A 24,826-nucleotide genomic window follows, 5' to 3' on the forward strand; every position below is an offset into this window, starting at 1 on the left:
CTTCTCCGGAAGAGCGGTAATAGTTTCCAGGTTCAAAGGTTACTCCTTCGGAACAGCCATGTGTTCTATCGGCCGTGAAGTAGAGCCGGACCAATAGGACTTTCGCCATAGAGTTGACAGGCTAGAGTGATCCTCCCTCGATGTTTCCTGCTCGTGACCAACGCCGACATCATAGAGAGTCAGGGTAGAGCGTCCACGTGTTCTACAGGCCTTAAGGTAAAGATTGCGCTCGCTCCATAAAGTCGACCGGCTAGAGCGGTAGATCTTGTGATGGCACCATGGAGAAACAAGGATAGAGCGGACGAAAGGGGGGAAAGGCTGTGCGGTATTTCCGCTGTTGGGTCAGCTGTACTTAAGGAAAGAAGCCGGAAAGAAGCCAAAGGCGGAATTTCCCTTGTTTTCCAACATGGGGAAAACGGACTTCCTCAGTCCCAAGGCGATCGCGAACCGCATTAAATCGAAGGGGCTGCAGAAACTTCGCTGGTATTGCCAGATGTGCCAGAAGCAGTGCAGGGACGAGGTGAGAGGGCGGCGAGTGGAGCATCCTTGTTCAGGCTCAGTATACCTGAGAACGTCATAACCCCAAAGGGGCTTTTGTGTTCCTCTCCTACAAATGAAGACTGCAGAGTTGTTTTTCTTTTTCAGGACTGCTGTGGAGGGAGGGAGCGATAGAGGCTTAGGGTGTCCTGTGTGGGGGTGAAAAGGGGGGATGGAAATAACCTTTTATTTTTTAAAAAATCTCTCTCTTTCGAGAACTCAGTGTGAAACTGCCGTGTAGGAATTCATGATCCAGCCTGTGGAATTCATCACCGCAATATTTATTCATTTAAGTTATTTATAGTCTACCTTTCATGCAGGGATTCAAGGCAGATTCTAGCTAGTGCAGTCGATAAAATGGGATATTCAGTAACTAGTACATTAGTATTTGGGGTATCACTAGAATGGATGATGGTATGCAAGGAACTGGATGAATTCAAAGAAGTCCTGATCTGGGGAGCCTAGGTTAGCCTGAACACGTCAGGTCTTAGAAGCCAAGCAGGATCAGGCCTGGTTGGTGTTAGGATGGGAGACCTTCAAAGAATGACAAATGTGATGCAGAGGCAGACAATGACAAACCACTTCTGAGCGTCTCTTCCCTTTCAAACCCTATGGAGTCACCACTAGTTTGCTATGGCATGACAGAAAAAAAAGAACAAATCAGTGCCCATGAGCCGTGGTGTGTCAGTGCATCATTTATGTCCAGAGCCAGTGTGGTGTAGTGGTTAAGAGCAGGTGCACTCTAACCTGGAGAACCAGATTTGATCCCCACTCTGCCGCTTGAGCTGTGGAGGCTTATCTGGGGAACCAGATTAGCTTGTGCACTCCAACACATGCCAGCTGGGTGACCTTGGCCTTGTCACAATTTTTCAGAGCCCCCTCAGCTCCACCCTCCTCACAGGCTGTTTGATGTAGGGGGCGAAGGAAAAGGAGAATGTAAGCCCCTTGGAGTCTCCTTACAGGAGAGAAAGGGGGGATATAAATCAAAACTCTTCTTCTTCAGAAGGGAAATTGTTCCAAATGTGTTTGTGGGGTAAGAAGAGGGGAAGAATGTCGACTTGAAACAGTGGCTCTCAACCTGGGGTACTCCCCAGAGCCTAGGGATTCTAGCCTTTGGGAATATATAGAAAAATTATGTCATGGATTTGCTATTATGGGGATACAGTTTTAGGGAAACAGGTTGGGAGTGGAAAAAAGGCTTGGAACCACTGCCTCAAAGTTTGCTTCTGGATTTATTTGGAACTGGCCAGTTAGCTGTTTTTAGAAACAAGTTGTTGGGACTGATGACCCATCTGTTCATATGGAGACAGGGAGAGTTGCTCAAAGGAGCACACAATTGAAGATGCTGACCGGGAGGGTTGATTACTTAGTGGAATTTAGAACAAACTTTGACTCCAACCACAAATCAAAATCTATTGAGCTTTTCCAGGGTACAAGCTTTCATGGCCCTGACCTAGATGGGCCAGACTATCATGATCTCAGAAGGGTTGGCCCTGGCTGGTGCTTGGATGTAAGACCTCCAAGCAATACCATGGTCACTATTCAGAGGAAGGAAGTGGCAACCCGCCTCTGTTAGTCTCCTGCCTAGAAAGAACTCCTGGGTTTCTGTAAGTGGGGCTGTGATCTGATGGTGATATATGGCCACATTCAAGTTTTGTGAGTCAAAGTTAGGAGAAGAGTTTAGATCTATACCCTACCATTTCTCACCTGTAAGGTGTCTCAAATGGGTTTACAAACTTCTTTCCCTTCCTGTCCTCACAACAGACACCTTGTGAGTTAGGTGGAGCTGAGAGAGTTCAGAGAGAACTGTGACTGATCCAAGGTCAACCAATATCCAACAAGTTCCAACACAAATGCATATCCCATTAATACACAAGCCTCAGTATAAAGTGCACAGTGTGTTTATTGTGCTATTGTGATTCCTAAATATCCACTTATCCCTATACCTAACGGACTGCCACTATATACTATTGCCTAATTCTAACACATAACAAATACCTATTACCAAACATACAGTTGTACTCGTAATACAAACATACTACCTATCTTTTTGGATGACCTCCAAGGCTTGTGCCTAATTGCAGTTTTGTTACGAACAATTTAGTTGTTTTCATGATCCAAGAAAAGGAGGAAACTAATATAATTAGACTAAAAAACAGGAGGGGCTGACACCCCCAACCTCCACATACTTAATTGTTCTTGGATATTTAATTGAATATTATGAGTAAGAGTTGTATGTTTGTATTATGGAAATAATGAAAAAGTTCTGTATCAAATAAACCAATTACCAACAATGAAGAATAATACAACATGTAGGTAACAAATAAACAGAAAAGGGATCCCAACATATACACAGAAGACCTAAAGTCTCTGTATGAATGAGATGAAAATCCATTCGGTGAAAATCCATAAATATCACAAGTTGGAAGTATTTGGATCTGAGGTGGTGTTTGTGATTTTTTTCACTTTGTTCTTTTGCCCTTTTAACTCTCAAATCTTGTTATGTCTCTTTAAGTTCTGTCCATCTTAGGTTGTAACAGCTGCAAAAAATGTGAGACAGTAGGTTTGGCTATTTCTTTCCTTCTCTGCTAATTATTGGCAATGCTTCATCCATTATTCTTAGATGCATGTGGTCTGGTACTCTGTTCAAGTTATACTTTTGGGCTAGATGCCTTGTCATTTTCTGTATGTGTAAATATGATTATGTGAATGTATTTGATTATTTAAGTTGCTTTAAGTATTATGTATTTTGATTGTCATTATAATGTGGTCTCTGCAGACCAAGGTTGAAAGTGTTGAACTCACCCAGGTTAAAACTGCCATTAACTGATGTTTGTATTGTATTGTATTGTATTATTCGATTTGTATACCTCCCTCCCCCAAAGGGCTCAGTAAACATAGCATTAATAAACATTAATTTATGCCCTTTATTGTGGGTTTTAACAGTGCAGTTTGCCAAATTGTATTTTTATTGTTTTGTTTGTCTAGAATGGCTTCAAATGTCATTGCATGTCAGAATCTCACCAGAGACAGCTTCTGCTTGCGTCTGAAAATCCTCAACAGTTCATGGATCACTTTTCAGAGTGAGTGCAACCAATATTTTGGCTTAAACTTTCCTCTTGCTTGCATGATGTCAGTATCTTTTTGGCAGAATTCCCACTGGGGCTCGAGTTGGATTGAACCCCTTTATGTCTTTGTGGGAAACAGCCTCAACCCCCCCCCAAAAAAAAAATGCCTGCCCAAAATACAGCCCCAAATACCCACGCCCAAAATACAGAAATAGCTTGTGCCTATTTAGAAATAATCCAATAATCCAAGTTCTTGCTTCTCAAGTTTGTTCTAGCAAATGAGGTCAGACTTAAGGGGCTTTGCAGTTCTTTTGAGCAAAAAGTCACAGCAAAAAAGAAAAAACTGAGAAGGAAAAAAGAGGAAACAGAGCTTACAGAACCAAGTATGTGGAAGAAAAAGAATATTTTCCATCTGTTTTTTAACCAGCAATATTCTCCAAGGGGTGGAGGTACTGCAATACCAGGCCGATGCGTGGAGTGGATGGAGCAGGCCACTATTCCATATCCCAGTCCCCAAAATCCATTTAATATGTAGTCCTCCAATAGAGTTTATATCATTGTTCTTATTTTTTATATTTCATTATATGGATGACCCTGAATCTATTTGTTATAATTGTTAAAAAATAAGTTGAACTTACCTGTTGGATGGTGTTGACAAGAAATGATTGTATTTATAGCTAATGAAATATAAAAAATATGAACAATGATATAAACTCATGTATATAGATATACGCATTTGAAAAATTAGTTATAGCCAGAGTGCAACAGTAGTTGTGGTCCTATTACTAATATTTACTGCTACACCCCTTTTGTTATGTGAGTCCTCCAATAGAGGACATATCAGATATTAAACTGATATTAAAGCTTCGTGTTGATGTGTTTGGGGCTGTGTAGGGATGGGTGGAGGAAGGGGAAAGTGAGGATGATGTATGAGTCTGAAATTGTGTGCATCGAGGAATGCTGCTGTAAATTTCGTTGTGCGTGCACAATGACAATTAAAAAAATGCTTAATGATAAGAACAGATTGACTTTTATTCAGAGAATGTTTAAAATACATGTATTAAAAATGTATATGGAGTTAATACAGGCAGTTCCCAGAAATGCGGGTGAATGCAAAACATTGGTCGTGGAGTAGGTAGTACAAAGCAAGAATATATCAGCATGCACTGGGAGTCCGGTCGCTGGGATGCACATTTAAGGTCCATGGGCAGATAGTCCACATTGGGATGGCACACATTGAAGGGCCATAAGCAACTAGTTCATATCAAGAGAGAACATATGTTCTGTAAGATCACAGTCCGTGGTGGGGGAGCAGGTCTTTCTGCAGCAGCGGAGGGCGGCGTCTAGGCGGTAGTTCCCCTCTGGCAGTCGCTGGTCCCACAGTGTAGGCTTCTGTCTGGTGCTGAGCTCACAGAACCAAGCAAGTGAAAGAAAAAGAATATTTCCCATCTTTTTTTTTAAACCAGCAATATTTTCCCCAGGGTGGGGAGGTGCACCATTCCTGGAGGTACTGCAATACCAGGCCGATGCATGGAGTGGATGGAGCAAGCCCCTATTCCATCTCCCAGTCCCAAAAATCCACTTAATACATAGTCCTCAAATAGAGGACATATCAGATATTAAACTGATAAGAACAGATACTACGCTTGATCTTAGCCGATAGGCCGAGAAGCGATAAAGATGCTTTTCTAGAAAAGGGCCTTCTGATCCATTGGAGGCATTTTGCAGCCCCAGAGAGCAACGCCAGAGCCGGAGGTGCCCAACGCAGCAGCCAGCCCAGCCGGGGCCACAAGATCTTCCTTCCCATTCCCCAAATGTGGCTCTTTCTGCCTTGCAGGTCATCAGCTCCCCCAAAAGACGGTTTGATTCCATAATTGGGAGATTCTCTCCCTTTTGTCACTTTCATTGTTTTGATTGCCAGGTCTCTGACAGGCATTGGCTGCTGATCTGCATATCTCCGCCTCCTTTCCCATGATGCCTTGCAGTTCTAGTAACTATTTACAGTCAGGGCTGGTGCCCAGAAGTTTCCCTTTCTGCATTCTCGTGCCTTGTCTTAGAGACAATATTAGGTGATAATGGCTGGAGGGAAAGAGCCTTATGCATTAGCTTGTGCATACCTTTAATTAATGAGAACCATTGTTTCATCAAACACATATCAGGAGTGCTTTGATTGTGTGTTCCTGCATTTCAGGGGGTTGGACTTGATGGCCCTTGGGGTCTCTTCCAACTCTATGATTCGAGGTGCCCTGCACCTGATCATCATAGATGAAGTGCTATGTTTGTCTTATTGAACACATGAAGTTGTATTATCCTGAGTCAAACTGTTGATTTATCCAAGTGAGTTTCATCTGCTGCAACTATAAAAATTGCAGCTTCCAGGTGAGACCTTGGAATCCCCCAGAATTGCAGCTCATCTCCAGATCCTGTAGAGAAAATGGCTGCTTTGGAGGGCGAACTCTATGGCCTTGTATCCCTCTGAGGTTCGTGACCTCCCTAGACTCCACCTCCAAATCTCCAGGAATTTCCCTCCCTCTCCTCCTCCTTCACAGTTTGCAAAGCTTTCATACCAGGTCACCTAGAGGTGATTTTGGGGCACCATAGGTGGCTGGCTTGGGATGCTGGACAGGTAATTCACTGGTCTGGTCCAGCAGGGCTGTTTTTATGCCCTTAGGGTGCTGTGTTAGATGGACCACTGATCTGATCCAGCAGGGCTCTTCTTATGTTCTTAGGATGCTGCACCAGATGGACCAGTGTTCTGATCCCACAGGGTTCTTATCTACATTGCACACCCACAAAAAACCATAGGATCAGATGTGCCTTAGGCACTCTGTATACGTGCGCAAGGGCTACATCAGAAACACAAGCAAAATGATGGATTGAACTGGACAGTTGGCTCTTGGGTATAAGAAGATGCAAGCTGCAGAGTTACACAGACCTCTTGATCTAGCAAAATGGAAAATGAATCATTAACCATCACATTGACTTTGCGGTTTGGAGCTTCTTGAAGGGAATTCTTCAGGATTGGCTTTCACATGTTGCTCTCTAGTTCTGAAAAGCTGGTCCACTCCATACTTGAGTGAGCAGCCTTCCTTGAATTGTACAAATGCAGTGAATAACATAGTATGAGTTAATCCTGCCCCATGGAAAAATTATATCCATTAGCTTTGCTGAATGTCTCTGAAGTAGAATATCTGCACAGTCTGGAGACAGAAGCTTCATGCTGCTTTTTTGTCCTGTGAAGATGAATCATTAGGCATCTTCAGCTTCTGTGGAAGAGTCCTCTGAAGCTAGTATCATTCTTACCTGATGAAGAGTTCTGTGTAACTCACTTTACACAAAAAGAAGCCGTTGTCTCTTATTAACGTATGTCGTCTCAAACTTTTGTGCTACATTGCTGAAATTGTCTCTTTTGTTCTCCTTCAGGGAATTCCGGAATGATTTCTTAGAACTGCTCAGAAGACGATTTGGTAAATCCCTTTTTTGTAATGAAGCTGCATACTTTTGTAAGACAGTCAAAAGTGCTTCAGCAGCAAATCTGCATTTAATGACAATGATTTCTTGTTCTAGGAACAAAGAGAGTCCATAATAACATAGTATACAATGAATATATCAGTCATCGAGAGCACATCCATATGAACGCCACGCAATGGGAGACGCTGACCGATTTTACCAAGTGGCTAGGGCGAGAAGGTAATTTTATTCCCTGTAAGGAAAAATTCTAGGTTAGGCCTCTTCCAAAGTGTCATTTTGAGAAGCCGTGCCAATGAGAGAGTCTGGGAACATTCCAATATTCTAAATTTCTCAGTTCCGAAGAGCGGGTGTGGCAATGTTGTAGGTAGTTTATGGGAGTTGAACCAGAAAGATGTGGATTCAAATCCAGCTCAGGCGCGATGCAAACTGAGTGATATTGGGCCAGTCACCATATTGCAGCTGGTCCCAAGACTACCCTGTGGTGATCCAGCGTATGATAATGTGATCTTGCTGAAATAAAGTAGATCTAATTTCGGTCACTGCTTGGAGAAAAACTGTTTCTTGAGAACCCTGCACATGCTGATGGGAGTTCCATGACCAAAAAAAGCTTGATCTAAATCAGTCATAACTTGTCAACAGGTTGAGCGATAACCCTATGGCCAACTTGTAAATTTGTGCCAGGGGTCAAATTTGAACTGAGAACTCTGAGCCTTCTGTTCTTCCCCAAGACCAGGGGTCTGCAACCTGCGGCTCTCCAGATGTTCATGGACTACAATTCCCATCAGCCCTGCCACTTGGCCATGCTGGCAGGGGCTGATGGGAATTGTAGTCCATGAACATCTGGAGAGCCGCAGATTGCAGACCCCTGCCCCAGACACTCTTAACTGATCAACAGTAAACTGATAAACATTCTATGTTTTGAGCTAGAATCTGGGTGCCCATGAATCAAGAACGGGAAAGAGCGAGCGGAAACGCCCAGGTTTCAGTTTTTTGTGATGTCTCATTCCTCTCCTCCTCCCTTCCTGCCTCTCCCAAGTTGGTAACAGTTGCAATGTGGTTTTTAAGGCTTCTGCAAGGTGGATGAAACCCCCAAAGGCTGGTATATCCAGTACATTGACCGAGACCCCGAGACGATCCGCCGGCAGCAAGAGCAAGAGAAGAAGAAGAAGCAGGACTTGGATGACGAAGAGAAGTCAGCCAGGTTCATCGAAGAGCAAGTCAAGAGAGGCTTGGAAGGGAAGGACCAGGTAGGGACCTGCCTCATGCTTGGATTCTGATGATGGCTATTCTCATGTCTAATTAGGATACCCTATGATGTTGGGAGCCAAGCCGGCCATCTCCCTGTTTATCTGCCCCAGATTCCTAATATATCCCTGCCTCGTCCCTCTCATCCCCCAGCATGGTGTAGTGGTTAAGAGCAGGTGGATTTTAATCTGGAGAACCGGGATTGATTCCCCACTCCTCCACCTGAGTGGCAGAGGCTTATCTGGTGAACCAGATGTGTTTCTGCACTCCTACGAAATAAGTATAAATTGGACACCTTTTGTCTTTGTGTATGTTTTCGACTTTGAAGTTCCTCCCCTACCTCTCCAGCATGGTGTAGTGGTTAAGAGCAGGTGGATTTTAATCTGGAGAACCGGGGTTGATTCCCCACTCCTCCACCTGAGTGGCAGAGGCTTATCTGGTGAACCAGATGTGTTTCTGCACTCCTACGAAATAAGTATAAATTGGACACCTTTTGTCTTTGTGTATGTTTTCGACTTTGAAGTTCCTCCCTTACCTCTCCAGCATGGTGTAGTGGTTAAGAGCAGGTGGATTCTAATCTGGAGAACCAGGTTTGATTCCCCACTCCTCCACCTGAGTGGCAGAGGCTTATCTGGTGAACCAGATGTGTTTCCACACTCATACATTCCTGCTGGGTGATCTTGAGCTAGTCACGGTTCTTTGGAACTCTCTCAGCGCCACCTACCTCACAAGGCGTCTGTTGTGGGGAGAGGAAGGGAAATGAGCTTGTAAGCCACCTGGAGTCTCCTTGCAGGAGAGAAAGGTGGGGTATAAATCCAAGCTCTTCATTTTCAAAAAAAAGTCCTGTTCTACTTGGATCCCAATTCTGTTATGTATTCTTGGAATCAACGGCAACCACAGTGGTGGCCGGCAGGGCTGATTTTGACCATCTCGCTCATGTCAACAACGGCAATAGCTCACCCAAATTGTTTCAATGCTCTCTCGCAGGAAACCCCGGTCTACACGGAACTGAACCGAGAAAACGATGAAGAGAAAGGTAGGGGAATGTGCAACGCAAAGGTTCTGTCAACACAATTCACAATCCTGCAGTCATTTGCGGGGTCTTTATGGTTCTCGTTTTGGAGATTAAAGTAGTGTGTGGTAGCGGTAAAATGCCAGACTGAGATCTGGAAGTTCTGGGTGCAAATCCCCACTCTGCTATGGAAGCTTGCTGAGTATCTTTGGGCTAGTCACTCCCAGCCTAACCTGCCTCACAGGGCCATTGTGAGGGTAGGGGGTCGCAGGAAACCATTTGTACTGCATTTGCTAGACAGCTCCTCACAACAACTTTGTGGAGTAGGTTAGGCTGACAGAGTGACTAGCCCAGGGTCCATGAGATATTGTACATTATCTTCACAATGATCCTGTAAGGTTGCAATACGTGCTTCTTCAACGTCATCTGGTGAGCTTTGTGGCTGCGCTAGAATTTGAATTCGGGTCTTCCAACTCTGAAGGGAACTGCAGAAAGTCTTGGGTTGTTCAGCCCCTGGCTTCTTCAGTTAAAGCATCTCTAGTAGGAGGCATTGAGCCAAAGCTTTCTTCGTCCGAGAGCTTTCACAGTTCCTGTGAGTGCAGATAATTTTCATCAGGGTTTCCACATTCATGTCTCCTTCATTTTGAACCTATTGATTCTGGAAAATGCTATCATTTTCCTTCAGGAAGCATAAGCATTTTATTGTCATTGTGCATGCACAACGAAATTTACAGCAGCATTCCTCGATGCACACAACTTTAGACTCATACCCCATCCTCCCTTTCCCCTTCCTCCACCCATCCCTATGCAGCCCCAAACACATCAACACGAAGCCACGGAGTTCAGCATAGCCACAGCTCTAGAGTAGAAGCTGTCTCTAAGCCTCTTTGTCCTAGTTTTTATAGACCTGTATCGTCTGCCAGATGGTAACAGTTCAAAAAGAGAGTGTGCAGGAAGCTGTGTCATGAACAAAACATGTGATGCTGCCGCCTTGAATATCTAGGATGTTTTTTAAAAGTTCTATTTTTTCCCTTTACAGTGGTATTTAATTTGAACAAAGGAGCAAGCACTTCAGCAGCGGCACACCCCCAGCCCAGGTAAACTCTTCTACACTTGCCCATAAGAAACATAAGAACATGCCTTCTGGATCAGACCAGAGTCCATCTAGTCCAGCACTCTGCTACTCGCAGTGGCCCACCAGGTGCCTTTTGGAGCTCACCTGCAGGATGTGAAAGCAATGGCCTTAAGAACATAAGAAAGAGCCTGCTGGATCAGACCAGAGTCCATCTAGTCCAGCACTCTGCTACTCGCAGTGGCCCACCAGGTGCCTTTTGGAGCTCACCTGCAGGATGTGAAAGCAATGGCCTTAAGAACATAAGAAAGAGCCTGCTGGATCAGACCAGAGTCCATCTAGTCCAGCACTCTGCTACTCGCAGTGGCCCACCAGGTGCCTTTTGGAGCTCACCTGCAGGATGTAGAGTCCATCTAGTCCAGCACTCTGCTACTTGCAGTGGCCCACCAGGTGCCTTTTGGAGCTCACCTGCAGGATGTGAAAGCAATGGCCTTAAGAACATAAGAAAGAGCCTGCTGGATCAGACCAGAGTCCATCTAGTCCAGCACTCTGCTACTCGCAGTGGCCTACCAGGTGTCTTTGGGAGCTCACGTGCAGGAGGTGAAAGCAATGGCCTTCTGGCATTTTCTGGCATGCTGTGGTTTCGGCTGTTTGTTTTTCCTCCCCGCATCATCTTTCGCTATGCAACGGCATGAGCCACGCCCATATTCTTGTACCCATCCTGTGTGCAACCTTGTGGTTTGCCCAGGAGCGCATCCCAGTGGGTTCATCAGGAGTCCGGATCCTAATTTCGGACATCCTTGCGTGACATTTTTGGGGGGTCAGTTTTCAGCTTTCATTGAAAAGGTTCCAGCCTTCATGACTGACAGAGCGTGCGTTTTATTAGCGGAAAGGTGCGTTACCAGAAAAGATAAGTGCAGTTGAAGATGGCTTGGCACAGCAGACAAATAACTCCACACCACAGCAGCTTCACTTCAAAGAAGGAATTTTACTTTCAGGTGCAAGTTATATACAAGTGAATATCAAAGAACAAACCGGCAGCATGCTTCGCAGTAAAAAAGAATCCCTAACAGCAAATGTGCACAGATAGTGCTCCACTATTATACAATCACTGCCCAATCACAGTGAAGGTCACAGCACCAGATCAGACTGGTTTGATTCAGTTACACCAGGCTTTTGCCAACTGACCCTGGCTGACAGGTGCTGTCATCTAGATCTTCATGGTCTGTGCACAAGATGCACACCTCTTTATTTTGATTCCCTGACACCCCTTCTCATCTTGGGTACAGATTATCTATTTACAAAACATTTACAATACATTTTAAATGGTTACATTACACATCATGCAACACATTGGATACAGTCACAATACCAAGTTCAGGTAACAGGTTTCTGTACTTGTACAAAGTACCTGCTTTGGTTAAGATGTCTGCACAGTTACGTTCAGTAGGTACATACTCCAATGTAATGTCACCCTTTTGAACTAACTCTCTGACATTTTGGTATTTAACTGCTATGTATTTGGTTCTTGCTTTCATGCTTTCCATGTTAGCCATATGAATGCATGTTTGGGAATCTTCTAAGATTTTCACAGGCTTTTCATACACTGCATTCAGATCAGTTAACAGTTGTTGAGTCCATAAAAGTTCTGAACAAGTTTCAGAAGCTAAAAGAACCGTGTTCTTTGGGAGCTCACGTGCAGGAGGTGAAAGCATAGTAAAGTGATGTACATAGGGGCAAAAAATAGTAAAGTGATGCACATAGGGGCAAAAAATCCAAACTTCACATACACGCTACAGGGGGCAGTGCTATCAGTCACAGACCAGGAAAGGGATTTGGACATCTAAGATGTCCAAATCCCTTTCCTGGTCTGTGACTGATAGTTCCATGGGAACTATCAGTCCCATGATAGTTCCATGGGAATGTCAACTCAATGCATGGCAGCTGTGAAAAAGGCAAACTCTATGCTGGGGATAATTAGGAAAGGAATTGAGAATAAAACTGCAAAGATTGTCATGCCCTTATATAAAGCCTTGGTGCGACCGCACTTGGAGTACTGTGCTCAGTTCTGGTCGCCACATCTCAAAAAGGATATCGAAGAGATAGAAAAAGTGTAGAGAAGGGCAACGAGGATGATTGAGGGACTGAAGCACCTTCCTTATGAGGAGAGGCTGCAGCGTTTGGGACTCTTTTGTTTGGAGAGGAGACGTTCTCTCTTTCTCACAATACTAGAACCAGGGGGCATTCATTGAAAATGCTGGGGGAAAGAATTAGGACTAATAAAAGGAAACACTTCTTCACACAACGTGTGATTGGTGTTTGGAATATGCTGCCACAGGAGGTGGTGATGGCCACTAACCTGGATAGCTTTAAAAAGGGCTTGGACAGATTTATGGAGGAGAAGTCGATTTTTGGCTACCAATCTTGATCCTCTTTGATCTGAGATTGCAAATGCCTTAACAGACCAGGTGCTCGGGAGCAACAGCCGCAGAAGGCCATTGCTTTCACCTCCTGCATGTGAGCTCCCAAAGGCACCTGGGGGGCCACTGCGAGTAGCAGAGTGCTGGACTAGATGGACTCTGGTCTGATCCAGCAGGCTAGTTCTTATGTTCTTATAGTGGAAATAAACGGCAGTCGTTGTTTCATCTGCCCCAACCTGGATGGCCCAAGGCTAGCCTGATCTCACCAGATCTCAGAAACTAAGCAGGGCCAGCCATGGTTAGTACTTGGAGACCACTAAGAAATACTAGGGTCGCCTGGGAACCCTTGTTTTGGGAACGAAATTGAAATAAGCAGCAATAAGCAGCAAGACAGTGCCACGTCCTGTTCAACATATGGTCAATGCTGAGCCCAGACTTGGGAGTTTCACGGAAGCAGAGGATTGGTACTTCATTGGAGCAGTCCAGAGGGTAGATGAAGGTTCTCCATGTTGGGAGAACCACACCTGGTGCGTTTGTTTCCCTTGCAAAAGTAGCAGAGCGGCACAGAGGCTGAACACAGGGAAGAAAGTCAGAGTCGTTTGTAGTTTCTAATCTAACACAGGGAAGAAAGTCAGAGTCGTTTGTAGTTTCTAATCTAATGAAAAGAGTATTTATTAGTGAACTCCATTCTGGATAGAAAGGTGGAGAGATAGGTTCACTATCTATTCTAATCTAGCTGGATGGAGGCGGATGCGTAGGAGACACATCCTCTCCCTAGGCATGGTGAAGGTAAGATGGAGAGGTTCTGAGAAGAAGGCGGAAGCAAGGGAGGAAGTCCCTAAGAGTATGAGTCTACATCAAAGGGATAGAGTCAGCATGATAGAGTAAAGGTGACAAATTCCTAAGTCTATCCAGCCATTAGCTCGCTAGTAAAAAAACCCTCTGTAGGATGAGGCAGGAAACAGCGTAAAGTCCCTTTCTTCCAACACTCCAGGGCCACTGGGGCATCTTTGCCTTCCTAGAGAGGCCTGCAACAGGTGAAGTAATCTGCACCCCCTTTTTGCAGTCTGTTTGGACCCAGCGGGCTGAAGACGGTAGGCGCAGCACCGACGGTTAAACGGAAAGAAACGTCTATCTTGGGGCAACCTAAAGAAAAGAAGAGAAAGACGGCACTGGATGAAATCATAGAGGTGTTGTGAGATGCATTTTTTTTCCCACCTAGAAATTGTATTTAGTACATCCTTCTCCCACCTTCAAGGAGCATAGAACAGCACCCATAGTTCCCCCTACTTCTGTTTTATCCCCTCAATGTCCCTATAAGGTAGGTTAGACTGGCAGACTGGCCCTGGGCCACTCAGCACATTTTGTGGCAATGTGGGTCTGCGGAGGTAGCCTGTCTAGCGGTGAATCCATTTTGTATTCTCAGAGCCATTTTGTTTTCAAGTCTATAGCCCATAGATACAGACTCTAACCTCCTGTCTTCTATTCTGGTGCCATCTAAAAGCTGCCAAAGAGCTAACAACTGAGGTTTGGCTCCTCCTCTTCCTGTGGCAGCCATTTGGGTTTAGTTCTTCCTGTGACAGCCATTTTGGGTTTAGCGCCTCCTCCTGTGGCAGCCATTTTGGGATGATGCATAATCCAAATGTGCCCCTGGCCTGAAGAATGGAGCAGTGATTGTGTGCTCTAGTCTCTGACACACACACACACAAACACACACACACCCAGTTTTCAGCTGGAGACCCCTTTTAAGGCTGCCTTGACCAATGAGGATCTGACCAGGATGTTGCTGGGAATCTTTTCCTTTTTCAATTACAAAATTTCATTTCAAGCAATTTACACGGTTCTTTTAGCTTCCGGCATTTGCACAAAGTTATACTTCAGTTTGTTTGGAACAGTTCAGATGCAAATCAGTCTTCTTTCCTCTGTTATTATGATTGTAAATTTTACATTGTAGCTGGCAATGTATCTGAGTTTGTGCTGTGATTTTATGAGTTTCTTATTCACATTTGATTCAATCTCATTTCTTCCCACAGTTAGAAGAAGAGAAGAAAAAATCGGCTCGAACGGACTACTGGCTACAGCCCGTAAGTGTTGTGGTGATCAGTACTGATTCAGCGACTGGATTCAGCCCCAAAGCATCCAGTTGCTGGTACATCATTGAAAGCTGTGCTGGCAGAAAAGTGATAAATTGAAATGTGTCCTGTTAGAACAGGGGTAGGGAACCTGCGGCTCTCCAGATGTTCAGGAACTACAATTCCCATCAGCCTCTGTCAGCATGGCCAATTGGCCATGCTGGTAGGGGCTGATGGGAATTGTAGTTCCTGAACATCTGGAGAGCCGCAGGTTCCCTACCCCTGGGCTAGGTTATCAAATCGACCACTAGAGGGAGCAAAACTTGTGCAGACCTTTAAGAAAACATCAAAGAAACAGGGACTTTGTGACAAGCATACCCAGGGGCCCATGATGGCTCTCAGCAGCCCTGTGTGATTGTGCACCCACTCCCCAACAAAAATCCTACATCTGCCTATGCTCGCAACTGCTGGCCTTTTCCCCAACAGCACTGGCTGGTGCGTGCAGGTGCTGTACTCCACTTGCAGGCACTTGCCTACTAATGCTAGGAAGCTGGAAGCATACCGTGTTTCCCCGAAAATAAGACAGTGTCTTATATTAATTTTTGCTCCCCAAGATGCGCTATGTCTTATTTTCAGGGGATGTCTAATTTTTCTGTGTTCTGTTCGTCGGGCATGCTTCCAAACAAAAAACTTTGCTACGTCTTACTTTCAGGGGATGCCCTGTATTTCGCACTTCAGCAAAACCTCTACTACGTCTTATTTTCAGGGGATGTCTTATATTCGGGGAAACAGGGTAGGTGGTGGTGTGCTTGCAAGTGAATGGACAGGGAAAGGTACACGGATAGATCACAGGAGAGGTGCAGGGGGTGGTGGTGGTCAGGGAAAGTGAGTTTTACCAGAACCCCTGGCCTTTGGCCCCACCTTTGGCTAGCTGAAGGTGGCCCTCATCCAAATATGGATGCTTCAAATAGCTCTGGTTAATTGCTCGCCAACAAATGGGGATTCGAAACCTTAATTTCAGCTGATGGACACGAAGCAAATGCTGAACCTGTAATAATAATAAATAATAATAACTTAGTAACCCACCGTAACAACTGATTGTGGTTCTATGGAGGACTTCCTAAACCAGGATGTCCTTTATTTCAGCACGGCACACTAAGGGTAGATAAGGGTAAGTGGATGGGGGAGCAGTAAGCCAGAGAATGATCGTTTGCATCACAGACAAATCGTGCTCGTTCCAGACACAAATTGTGGCTCGTTCACAATGTCTGGATGGTGCCAACCAAGAAGAAGAAGAAGAGAAGAGTTTGGATTTATGTCCCCCCCTTTCTCTCCTATAGGAGACTCAAAGGGGCTGACAATCTTCTTGCCCTTCCCCCCTCACAACAAACACCCTGTGAGGTGGGTGGGGCTGAGAGAGCTCCGAGAAGCTGTGACTAGCCCAAGGTCACCCAGCTGGCGTGTGTGGGAGTGCACAGGCTAATCTGAATTCCCCAGATAAGCCTCCACAGCTCAGGCGGCAGACCTGGGAATCAAACCCGGTTCCTCCAGATCAGAGTGCACCTGCTCTTAACCACTACGCCACTGCTGCTCATGAGCCAAGAGCCTCATCTTCCATATCAGGGATTGGGGGAAAAGGTATGTCTCTCGCGTGTGTGGCTTTGACCTCCAAATCTCCTTATTTTTAAAGCTTGCATACCAGGACCACCTGGAACAAAGACACGGTCCCATTACTTACAGGAAGGGTCAATCCACAAATCACACAAACGTGCAGCCTTCCAGTAAGAAAGTATTTTGCACATAGAAAACTTTTCTCCGGCATTATTCTAGTAAAGAATGAAATAAAAGCATTCCTCCTTTTGGAATTTGATATGGCTGGGGAATTGGAGGGGGGGGGGGAGGAGAGAATCTCTTTTGCTTCCCATATTCCTTGCTCTTAATTTATATACTGAAACAGCAGATTCCCCCATTGGAGGGGCGATTTTATGACTGTTTATATGAAGCACTGGAAGGAGCTGTTAGTGCAAAACTGAGCATGCCCCCTTAGTCCAAACATGTGTGACCTCTCCGGTCCCATTTTGTGTGGATCGTCTCGTTCACAAAAACAGAGGAAAGGGAAATTGCAGCTACGGAGGGGCCCAATTGGGTTCTGGCTGCACAAGCAAAGTGAAAAAGGAAAGTGCTCTATTTCCAAATGATTTTACTAATGTAGACCCCTTTTATGGTTGCCAGCTTTTAGGTAGGACTTGGGGAGCTCCGGGAATGGCAACGGATCTCCAGGCAACAGTAGGGTTGCCAACCTCCAGGTGGGGCCTGGAGATCCCTCGCTATTATAATTTATCTCCAGAGGATCAAGATCTGTTCCTTGAGAAAAAAATGGCAGCTTTGGCAGATAAATTCTACGGCATTATACCCTACTGTGTTCCTGTAACCTCTATCTGTGGGTCCGGTGGGGCAGAACTTGGAATGAGTTTGCAACAACAAATTTTAAAAACAAAATGGTTTACTTTCTTAACGTATAACATCAAACATCAACATTTAACATCACACTTCAAGGTCCTGTTCAGGTTTCGTTTCAAGTCCTTCTAGTTACAGTCTTCTGATATTGCCAAGTCCAATTCTTCCTGCAAGCGGGTTGGCTCCTGAAGACTCCAAGGGCTTGGTGAACAGGATTCAACAGGGTGAAGGTTTCCAGGAGAACTCTCACCCATTACAAACATAAAAAACCCTTAACAAGGTGTTAAGGGCTTATACAAATCAAGGTCCGAGTCTGGTAGCCTTGTCTCCTCCAAACTACATGAGCTATGCATCCTCCTGCTCCACCCCTTTCTGGGTCAACCCATTCTGAGCATGGGGGTTACATTCCCTCTCTCAACAAACCCCACCCTCTCCAGGCTGCATGCCAAAATCTCCAGGTATTTTTCAACCCAGAGTTGGCAACCTGAAGGCAACAGAGATCAGTTCCCCTGGAAGAAAATGGCTGGTTTTAGCTGGATTCTGCTATATCCTGCTATGGTCCCACCCTTTCCCAAAACTCATCTTTGCTTCTCTACAATCAGCAAGCCTTGGGAATCAAGGAGGACCAGCTTGAGCAAAGTGCGGGGTGGGGGGGGAGTAGTAGTAGTAGTAGTAGTAGTAGTAGTAGTAGTAGTAGTAGTAGTAGTAGTAGGATTTATATCACTCCTTTCCAGTGGTGGGATCCAAAAATTTTAATAACAGGTTCCGATGGTGGTGGGATTCAAACAGTGGCGCCGCCGCACACACGCACCTCCAGTCCCTATTGGGCAGGGAGGTTGCTTTAGTAACCCCTTCTCGGCACTCAGAAAAATTTAGTAACCACTTCTAGAGATGTGGTGAGAACTGAGTGGATCCCACCTCTGCCCTTTTGTCTCCTGTAAGGAGACTCAAAGGGACTTACAAACTCCTTTCCTTTCCCCCCTCACAACAAACACCCTGTGAGGTAGGTGGGGCTAAGAGAGCTTGGAAGAACTGTGACTAACCCAAGATCACCCTGCTGGCGTGTGTGGGAGTGCACAAGCTAATCTAGTTCACCAGGTAAGCCTCCACAGCTCAAGTGGCAGAGCTGGGAATCAAACCTGGTTCTCCAGATTAGAATCCACCTGCTCTTAACCACTACACCACGCTGGCTCTTCAAGGGTTTGGAAACTAACACAGAGCTCCCAGGTTCATAAGACAAATCCTAAGGCAGACCAAGTTGTGAAATTGAGGGCTGCCAGTGTTACCGCTGCTGCTCGGGTAACATCAAGTGATTTCAGCTCAGGCAACGTAGTGAGGCGCAGGAAGCCGGTGTTCTTCGAAAGCAAGTATTTTTATTCGAAAGTGGTGGCTACAGCTCAGGCAGGGGAATCGTGCCCCTGTAGTCAAGCGCAGGACTTTTTATATACAAAGATCAAAAGAGGGCAAAGGGGCAGGTAAGGGGGCAGGTCCCTTACCTTGCAACAATAAGGAAACATCAACACATAAAAGAAAAGGTACAATTACAGCTTTGTGAATGGGACCATGAGATCTCGCTGTCGGGCGTCTTCCCGCGAGACTTTACGATAGTGCTGAAACAGGGACCAGAGAGTGTCCATTCATAAAACTGGGTGAAGCTGTTAACACACCCAGGTATCTGGTTATCAGATGGGCTGCTCCCTTGAGTTATGTCCTGAGGCTCCCGCGCCTCAGTCCCGCAACAAAAGAAAGTTCAAATGGTCCAATGGTGATCTTGGCACGTTCTTCAATGGCTGGGATATATGGGGTGCCGTCATCAGATTCAATTTGTAATTCCAAAGGGGTCTTCGTTTTCGCTAAAGAGGTTTACCAGGTGTTGGCCCAAACTGAATTCCAAAACTAGCTTCCTTGGGTCTTAATATCAGTTGCTACAAGCTATTGCTTTTTTTACTAACAGATACAAATATCAAAAATAACATTTTTCTAATTCAGAGAACTTGCAAATAAAAGAGCACCAAAAAATGTCCTAGACTAACATTAACAAACCTTAAATCAAATGGAAAACCTAGCTAAGATATCAGCCTAAACACTAGGCAAACAATAAATCCAACACTGAGGGGCTTACATTAAATCTTAAGAGGGATGAAGCAAGAGGAAAACCATGTAAAACATTGGCACAACCACATATACATGTCCTTTTCAGGCCCTATGAAGACTTTTGGATAACACTGGTCTCTTTGCTCCAGTCCTTAGCCAGTGTAGTTCAGTGATAGGGTCAGGGAAATATTTTTCATATTTTCCTGGCGGTAACACCAGGACAAACAGCTGCTTTACGAAGGGTTGCCACTTGCCTGCTCCAACTCCCAGAGAATTCAGGATGACGTCTTCAGAGGATGGGATTTGGGAAGCGAGTGCATGTGTGAAACGGCCTTGGATGAAGGTGAAAAGTACAGCTGCCAACCTCCAGGTGGTGGCTGGAGACCTTCTAGAATGACAACTGATCTCCCAGGAACAGAGATCTGTTCCCTTGGAGAAAATGAATAATTTGGGAGGGGCCTATATGGCATTATACTCCATTGATGTCCTTCCCTCTCCAAACCCCGCCCCCTCAGGCTCCACCCCCAAAACCTTCAGGTATTTTCTTACCCAAGCTGACAACCCTATCAAAAAAGGAGGAGCAGACTAATTATGAGAGCAGAAATAGGAAGTTGCTTCGTAATTCTTTGAGTCCAAATGCTGGACTCACAGTTACTTATTGGCTTTCCAGTCAGCACAACATTGCCTGGAATTCACTGCAGATTTAAATCATTCCAAAAAATACCACAGAATTTCCCATTGATATGCATGGGTGTGAAAGCTGGACAGTGACGAAGCTGAGAGGAAGAATGTTAATAAGTTTGAAATGTGGGGTTGGAGGAGAATTTTACAGATACTGTAGGGTGCCAAAAAGACAAATCAGTAGGTTCTAGATCTAGATCAGAGCCAGGGGGCTCTGTGTGGGGTAAATTAAATTAAATTTCCACTGATGGCCCCTTAAGTTAGAGCAGCGGTTCTCAACCTGTGGGTCACAACCCCTTTGGGGGTCGAACAACCCTTTCACAGGGGTCGCCTAAGACCATTGGAAAACACATATTTCCGATGACTCAGGAACCGAGACACAAATAATTTTATGGTTGGGGGTCACCACAACATGAGGAACTGTATTAAAGGGTCGCTGTATTAGGAAGGCTGAGAACCACTGAGTTAGAGTAAGATTAAATTCCAACATGAAGCCGTAACAAGTGTTTTAGTTCCTCGGCTAAGCTATTCCTTGACTGAGCTTGGATGTTTGTGGTCTTTTAAACTTCTGTAACACAAACCATCTTTGTTGTTCCTTTCACTCTTGCCTCAGAGCTTTGAAGTGGCCTACTATCACCCTTCATTGAGCTCTCCCCCCCCCCCCGCAATCTGCAGTAGACTAAAACGTGTCTCGTAAAACCACATTCTCAGAAAGCAGATGAGGCAGATGCCGCATGAATTTCGCCTGACTTTCCTCTCCGGTTGCCAGCCCTCGCCAGCTGCTTGGCACCAGTGAAACGGAGCATGTGACGTTTCTGGTCAAACTTTGGGGCAGGAACCAAGAGCTGGGTACGAACCAACTCTGGGTCAGCTAACGATTTTCACTTTTGAGATCAGAAATCCAGCACAGGACAGCGTAAGGATCACAGCTGGCCAGAGCTGTAGAGTCATAAACCCTCCTGCAAAAACAGGACGTTAGCCAACACTGGGTCCTTCCCACAGCAACAAGCGTGGGCATTTGTTTATGACTGCTTTGGAGGAAAGTGAGTCACTAATCATCCACAAGGCCAAGTCGGCCCTCGATGGCTTCTCCCGCCCAGAGAGCGATCCTGCAGCTGTCGAACGCCGCTCTCACCAACGCTCACCGCAACCTGTTCTGCTCCACCTGTCCATTTTAGAGGGCTTCTCTAATCACGGAGAGTTTCTCACAGGGCAGCCTGCTCCATGTTTCTCACAGGGCAACCTGCTCCATGTTCGAATCCCCCTCCAGTCCAAGACGTTACCAACAGGAATCACGGCATCGTAAAACCATTTCCAACCACCCAGCCTTCTGGTGTGTAGTAAGTGTACATTTAGTTGCTAGGGCAGGTCCCCAGATTCTCTACAAAGTTTGGCCAAAGATATTGTTGCTTCTTTTGAAGTTTTTTTTATTTTTTTGCACATATGAACCTCACATTCAGGAAAAAAGAAAAGAAAAAACTCCCAAATCTAATCTCCCCTCCACCACTATAATAATTTTTTAAAAAACATGCACTTAATAGACCTCCCGACATATATATTTGGTGACCTCCAGCTACCTCATTATGGATCCGAATGCAAATCTAACTTTGGGGTGATGGTTAGTATCAGCATTTTCTTCACTTTTAGTCTTTCTTGTAAAACTGCTGTTTTCATTAAAATCTCAAATTCTGCCGTTATTTCTCTATTTGTATGTTTTCAATAAGTAGTCCGCAAAGAGGATATTGCGTCTTCTAATGACATACTTTTCTATTTTTGGTAGAGTCCAATTAATTCATGACTAGCTCAGAATGTGATGCTTGTATAGGTAGGCAGGCAGGCAGGTATAGGATTTTCCAGATACCATTTTGTCTTATGATTGGACATCTAAATTCTAAGGATACAGGAGGCCCATTACATCACACTATTTGTGAAGTTTCCAGCTCTGAATTGGTAACTGGAGATCTGGGGGCGGGATTGTGCTTGAGGAGGGCGGGGTTTGGAGAGGAAAGGGATGTCAATGGTGTATAATCAGAGGCAGAGCAAGGGGAAACTGAGCTTGGGGCGCCCGTTCATCCTGTGCCGCTGGAACACCCCTGCCCGCTCCTGCCATGCCCCGGAAAGCCCCTGTCATGTCATAGCCGCACCCCTGCAAGGCCGTGCCCAGGGCGTCGCATCCCACCTGGCCCTGGGGTGCTACACCACTGTGTATAATGCCATAGGGCCTTTCCCCACTTTTCCCTCTACCACCGTTGCTGTGTGCTACTCACTGTGCGCGTCATTTCTGGCGCGTGCCCTGGCTTCCCCACGACCCCGCACTCTGTGTGTGGTCGTCAAAAGGCGCCATTTTCTCCAGCGCCAGGAATGATGCGCGCTGAGGGGACGCAACAGTGGCAGCGTCGGGGTGGCTGTGTTGTCACCGCCCCTGTAGTGAGGAGTGCCCCGGGACCCCACGCTACTTGGCCCGGGTAGCGCTCAGCAGAAGGTAAGTGGGGAAAGGCCCATCGAGTCCACCTTCCAAAGCAATCATTTTCTTCAGGTGAAGTGATCTCTGCTCTATAGAAACAGTATACATACTTGACTCTCCCCACCACTTTTTAAAAAATTCAAACACATCTAGGGCTTCCAGTCAGAGAATCCCATAATCACACATAGTACAGCCCTTCCTTCTGGGTGAACACACATGAAATGGGGGTGGGGGTGGGTCACAATGGGAAATCTTGCACTTGGCACTTCAAATATAGATTATCATTTACTGTGTTCCAATGCAAATGGCCCTTCTTGCCCAAAAATTATGCTTTACTCTGGGATACACAAACAAACCAGGGGACAGCAATTTTCTCTCAAGGAAAACAGCAGGGGTAGGTTAATGTGGGGGGGGGGGCATGCTGTAACCCTTTCCCTGCCTTTTTGCTTTTCTGCCACAATTACTTATCTCCCCCATGAAATGGCACAGGCAAAGACATCTGGATCCACACATCTGGGGCCCTTTCTGCACATGCAGAATCATGCATTTTCAATCCACTTTCAATGCACTTTATAGCTGAGTGAAATAGCAAAATCCACTTTCAAACAATTGTGAAAGTGGATTGAAAGTGCATTATTCTGCATGTGCGGAAAGGACCTAAGAGAACGGCCCTGAAAAAGTGGCAGAAGAAGGGTTAATCTTCACCTTCGCCCTCCCCCGTGTTTCCTCGTGCCAAGTCAACCACTCTGTTTTTGTGACATGCTTTTTCATGTCCACTGCAGCTCTGCTGGCAATTTCCTAATGAACTCCGTGGATTTGTTTAGTTCTGTTAGCGAGGGAGGGGCACAGATTCCAAAGAAACCTCAGCCCTTTACACTCATTTCTAGCCCATCCCAAATGAAGCTCAGGGAAGCTCTGAAGCGACGGGGAAGCAAGTTCCGAAAACAGCCAACAGATGCCGAGGATGTTCCACTAAAATTACTCAAGCAGGGACACAAGGGTTGCAATTTTGAAACAAACAGACATTTCACATCCTGTAACGCTGAGGACGGAAGTATTTTGCCAAGTCCAGCTAAGGCACGTCCTGTCCGCTCCTCTGGAGCAGATGCCAGAAAGAAAATGAACATCCCGTTTATTCCCAGGGACTGTTACTCCCTGATAGACTGCACCTGAGGATGGAGGTTTGACTTTGCTAACTCCTGGGCAGAGGCGATAGTGTTTAAAGACCCTTGTCGAATTCAGGTGTGTTCCTTGGGCAGACCTGTACAAGTCAGACCTGGGAGAGATATAGCCTTTTAATTAATTAATTAATTAATTAAATTAATTAATTTAAAAGCCTGGCCTTTTTAATAGCAGCATAAGACAGAATTTTGTTCTATAAAATTATAATTCTACAGAATTATGTACTATAAAATTATGCATGGGGTAGAAAATGTTGACAGAGAGAAATTTTTCTCTCTCACAATACTAGAACCAGGGGGCATTCATTGAAAATGCTGGGGGGAAGAATTAGGACTAATAAAAGGAAACACTTCTTCATGCAACGTGTGATTGGTGTTTGGAATATGCTATCGCAGGAGGTGGTGATGGCCACTAACCTGGATAGCTTTAAAAAGGGCTTGGACAGATTTATGGAGGAGAAGTCAATCTATGGCTACCAATCTTGATCCTCCTTGATCTCAGATTGCAAATGCCTTAGCAGACCAGGTGCTCAGGAGCAGCAGCAGCAGCAGCAGGCCATTGCTTTCACAACCTGCATGTGAGCTCCCAAAGGCACCTGGTGGGCCACTGCGAGTAGCAGAGTGCTGGACTAGATGGACTCTGGTCTGATCCAGCAGGCTAGTTCTTATGTTTTTATGTTCTTAATTTTACCCCAGATCCTCATCGGACACTCTGAAGAATATGGCTGTATCCTATCTAGAAGAGAGAAATGAAAGGGGAAGTTTGCCAAATGAAAGGGGAATTTTCCTGCCCCAAACTTTGCAGAAATAGGAGAAAATTCACCTGGCAGAATTTTCTTTTCTAGGCAACACTTAAAAGGTGTGGGAACCCTTGCAGGATCTGCAATTGGCAAAGCAACGTTTAACTAATGGATTATTTGCACGTTAGAAAATCTTTCTCTGTATCTGACTAAAAGGACCTTTGACTCTTGAAAGCACTTATTTTGGAAAAATTTCGTTGGTCTTTAAGGTGCTAGTGGACTCAAATCCTGCCTTTACCCATATTTAGAAAA

The 24,826-nt window shown here is 45.3% G+C and overlaps 1 protein-coding gene and 1 non-coding gene across 2 annotated transcripts; one reads left to right on the forward strand and one right to left on the reverse strand.

Annotated features, from left to right (window-relative positions):
- The first annotated feature begins 234 nt into the window (after window positions 1-234).
- On the forward strand, window positions 235-21,435 carry KIN (Kin17 DNA and RNA binding protein). Its single transcript, XM_048501494.1, has 10 exons — window positions 235-520; window positions 3,526-3,620; window positions 7,029-7,072; window positions 7,173-7,295; window positions 8,142-8,323; window positions 9,309-9,357; window positions 10,373-10,430; window positions 13,892-14,015; window positions 14,859-14,974; window positions 21,132-21,435. Exons 1-10 carry the CDS (start codon window positions 407-409, stop codon window positions 21,433-21,435), a joined length of 1,209 nt encoding a protein of 402 aa, XP_048357451.1. The 5' UTR covers window positions 235-406.
- On the reverse strand, window positions 5,091-5,281 carry LOC125435969. The gene has a single exon (XR_007244952.1). It is a non-coding gene; the product is annotated as a U2 spliceosomal RNA (small nuclear RNA).
- Window positions 21,436-24,826: the final 3,391 nt, after the last annotated feature.

Source organism: Sphaerodactylus townsendi, linkage group LG06, assembly GCF_021028975.2.
Source record: "Sphaerodactylus townsendi isolate TG3544 linkage group LG06, MPM_Stown_v2.3, whole genome shotgun sequence".
Lineage (NCBI taxonomy): Eukaryota > Metazoa > Chordata > Lepidosauria > Squamata > Sphaerodactylidae > Sphaerodactylus > Sphaerodactylus townsendi.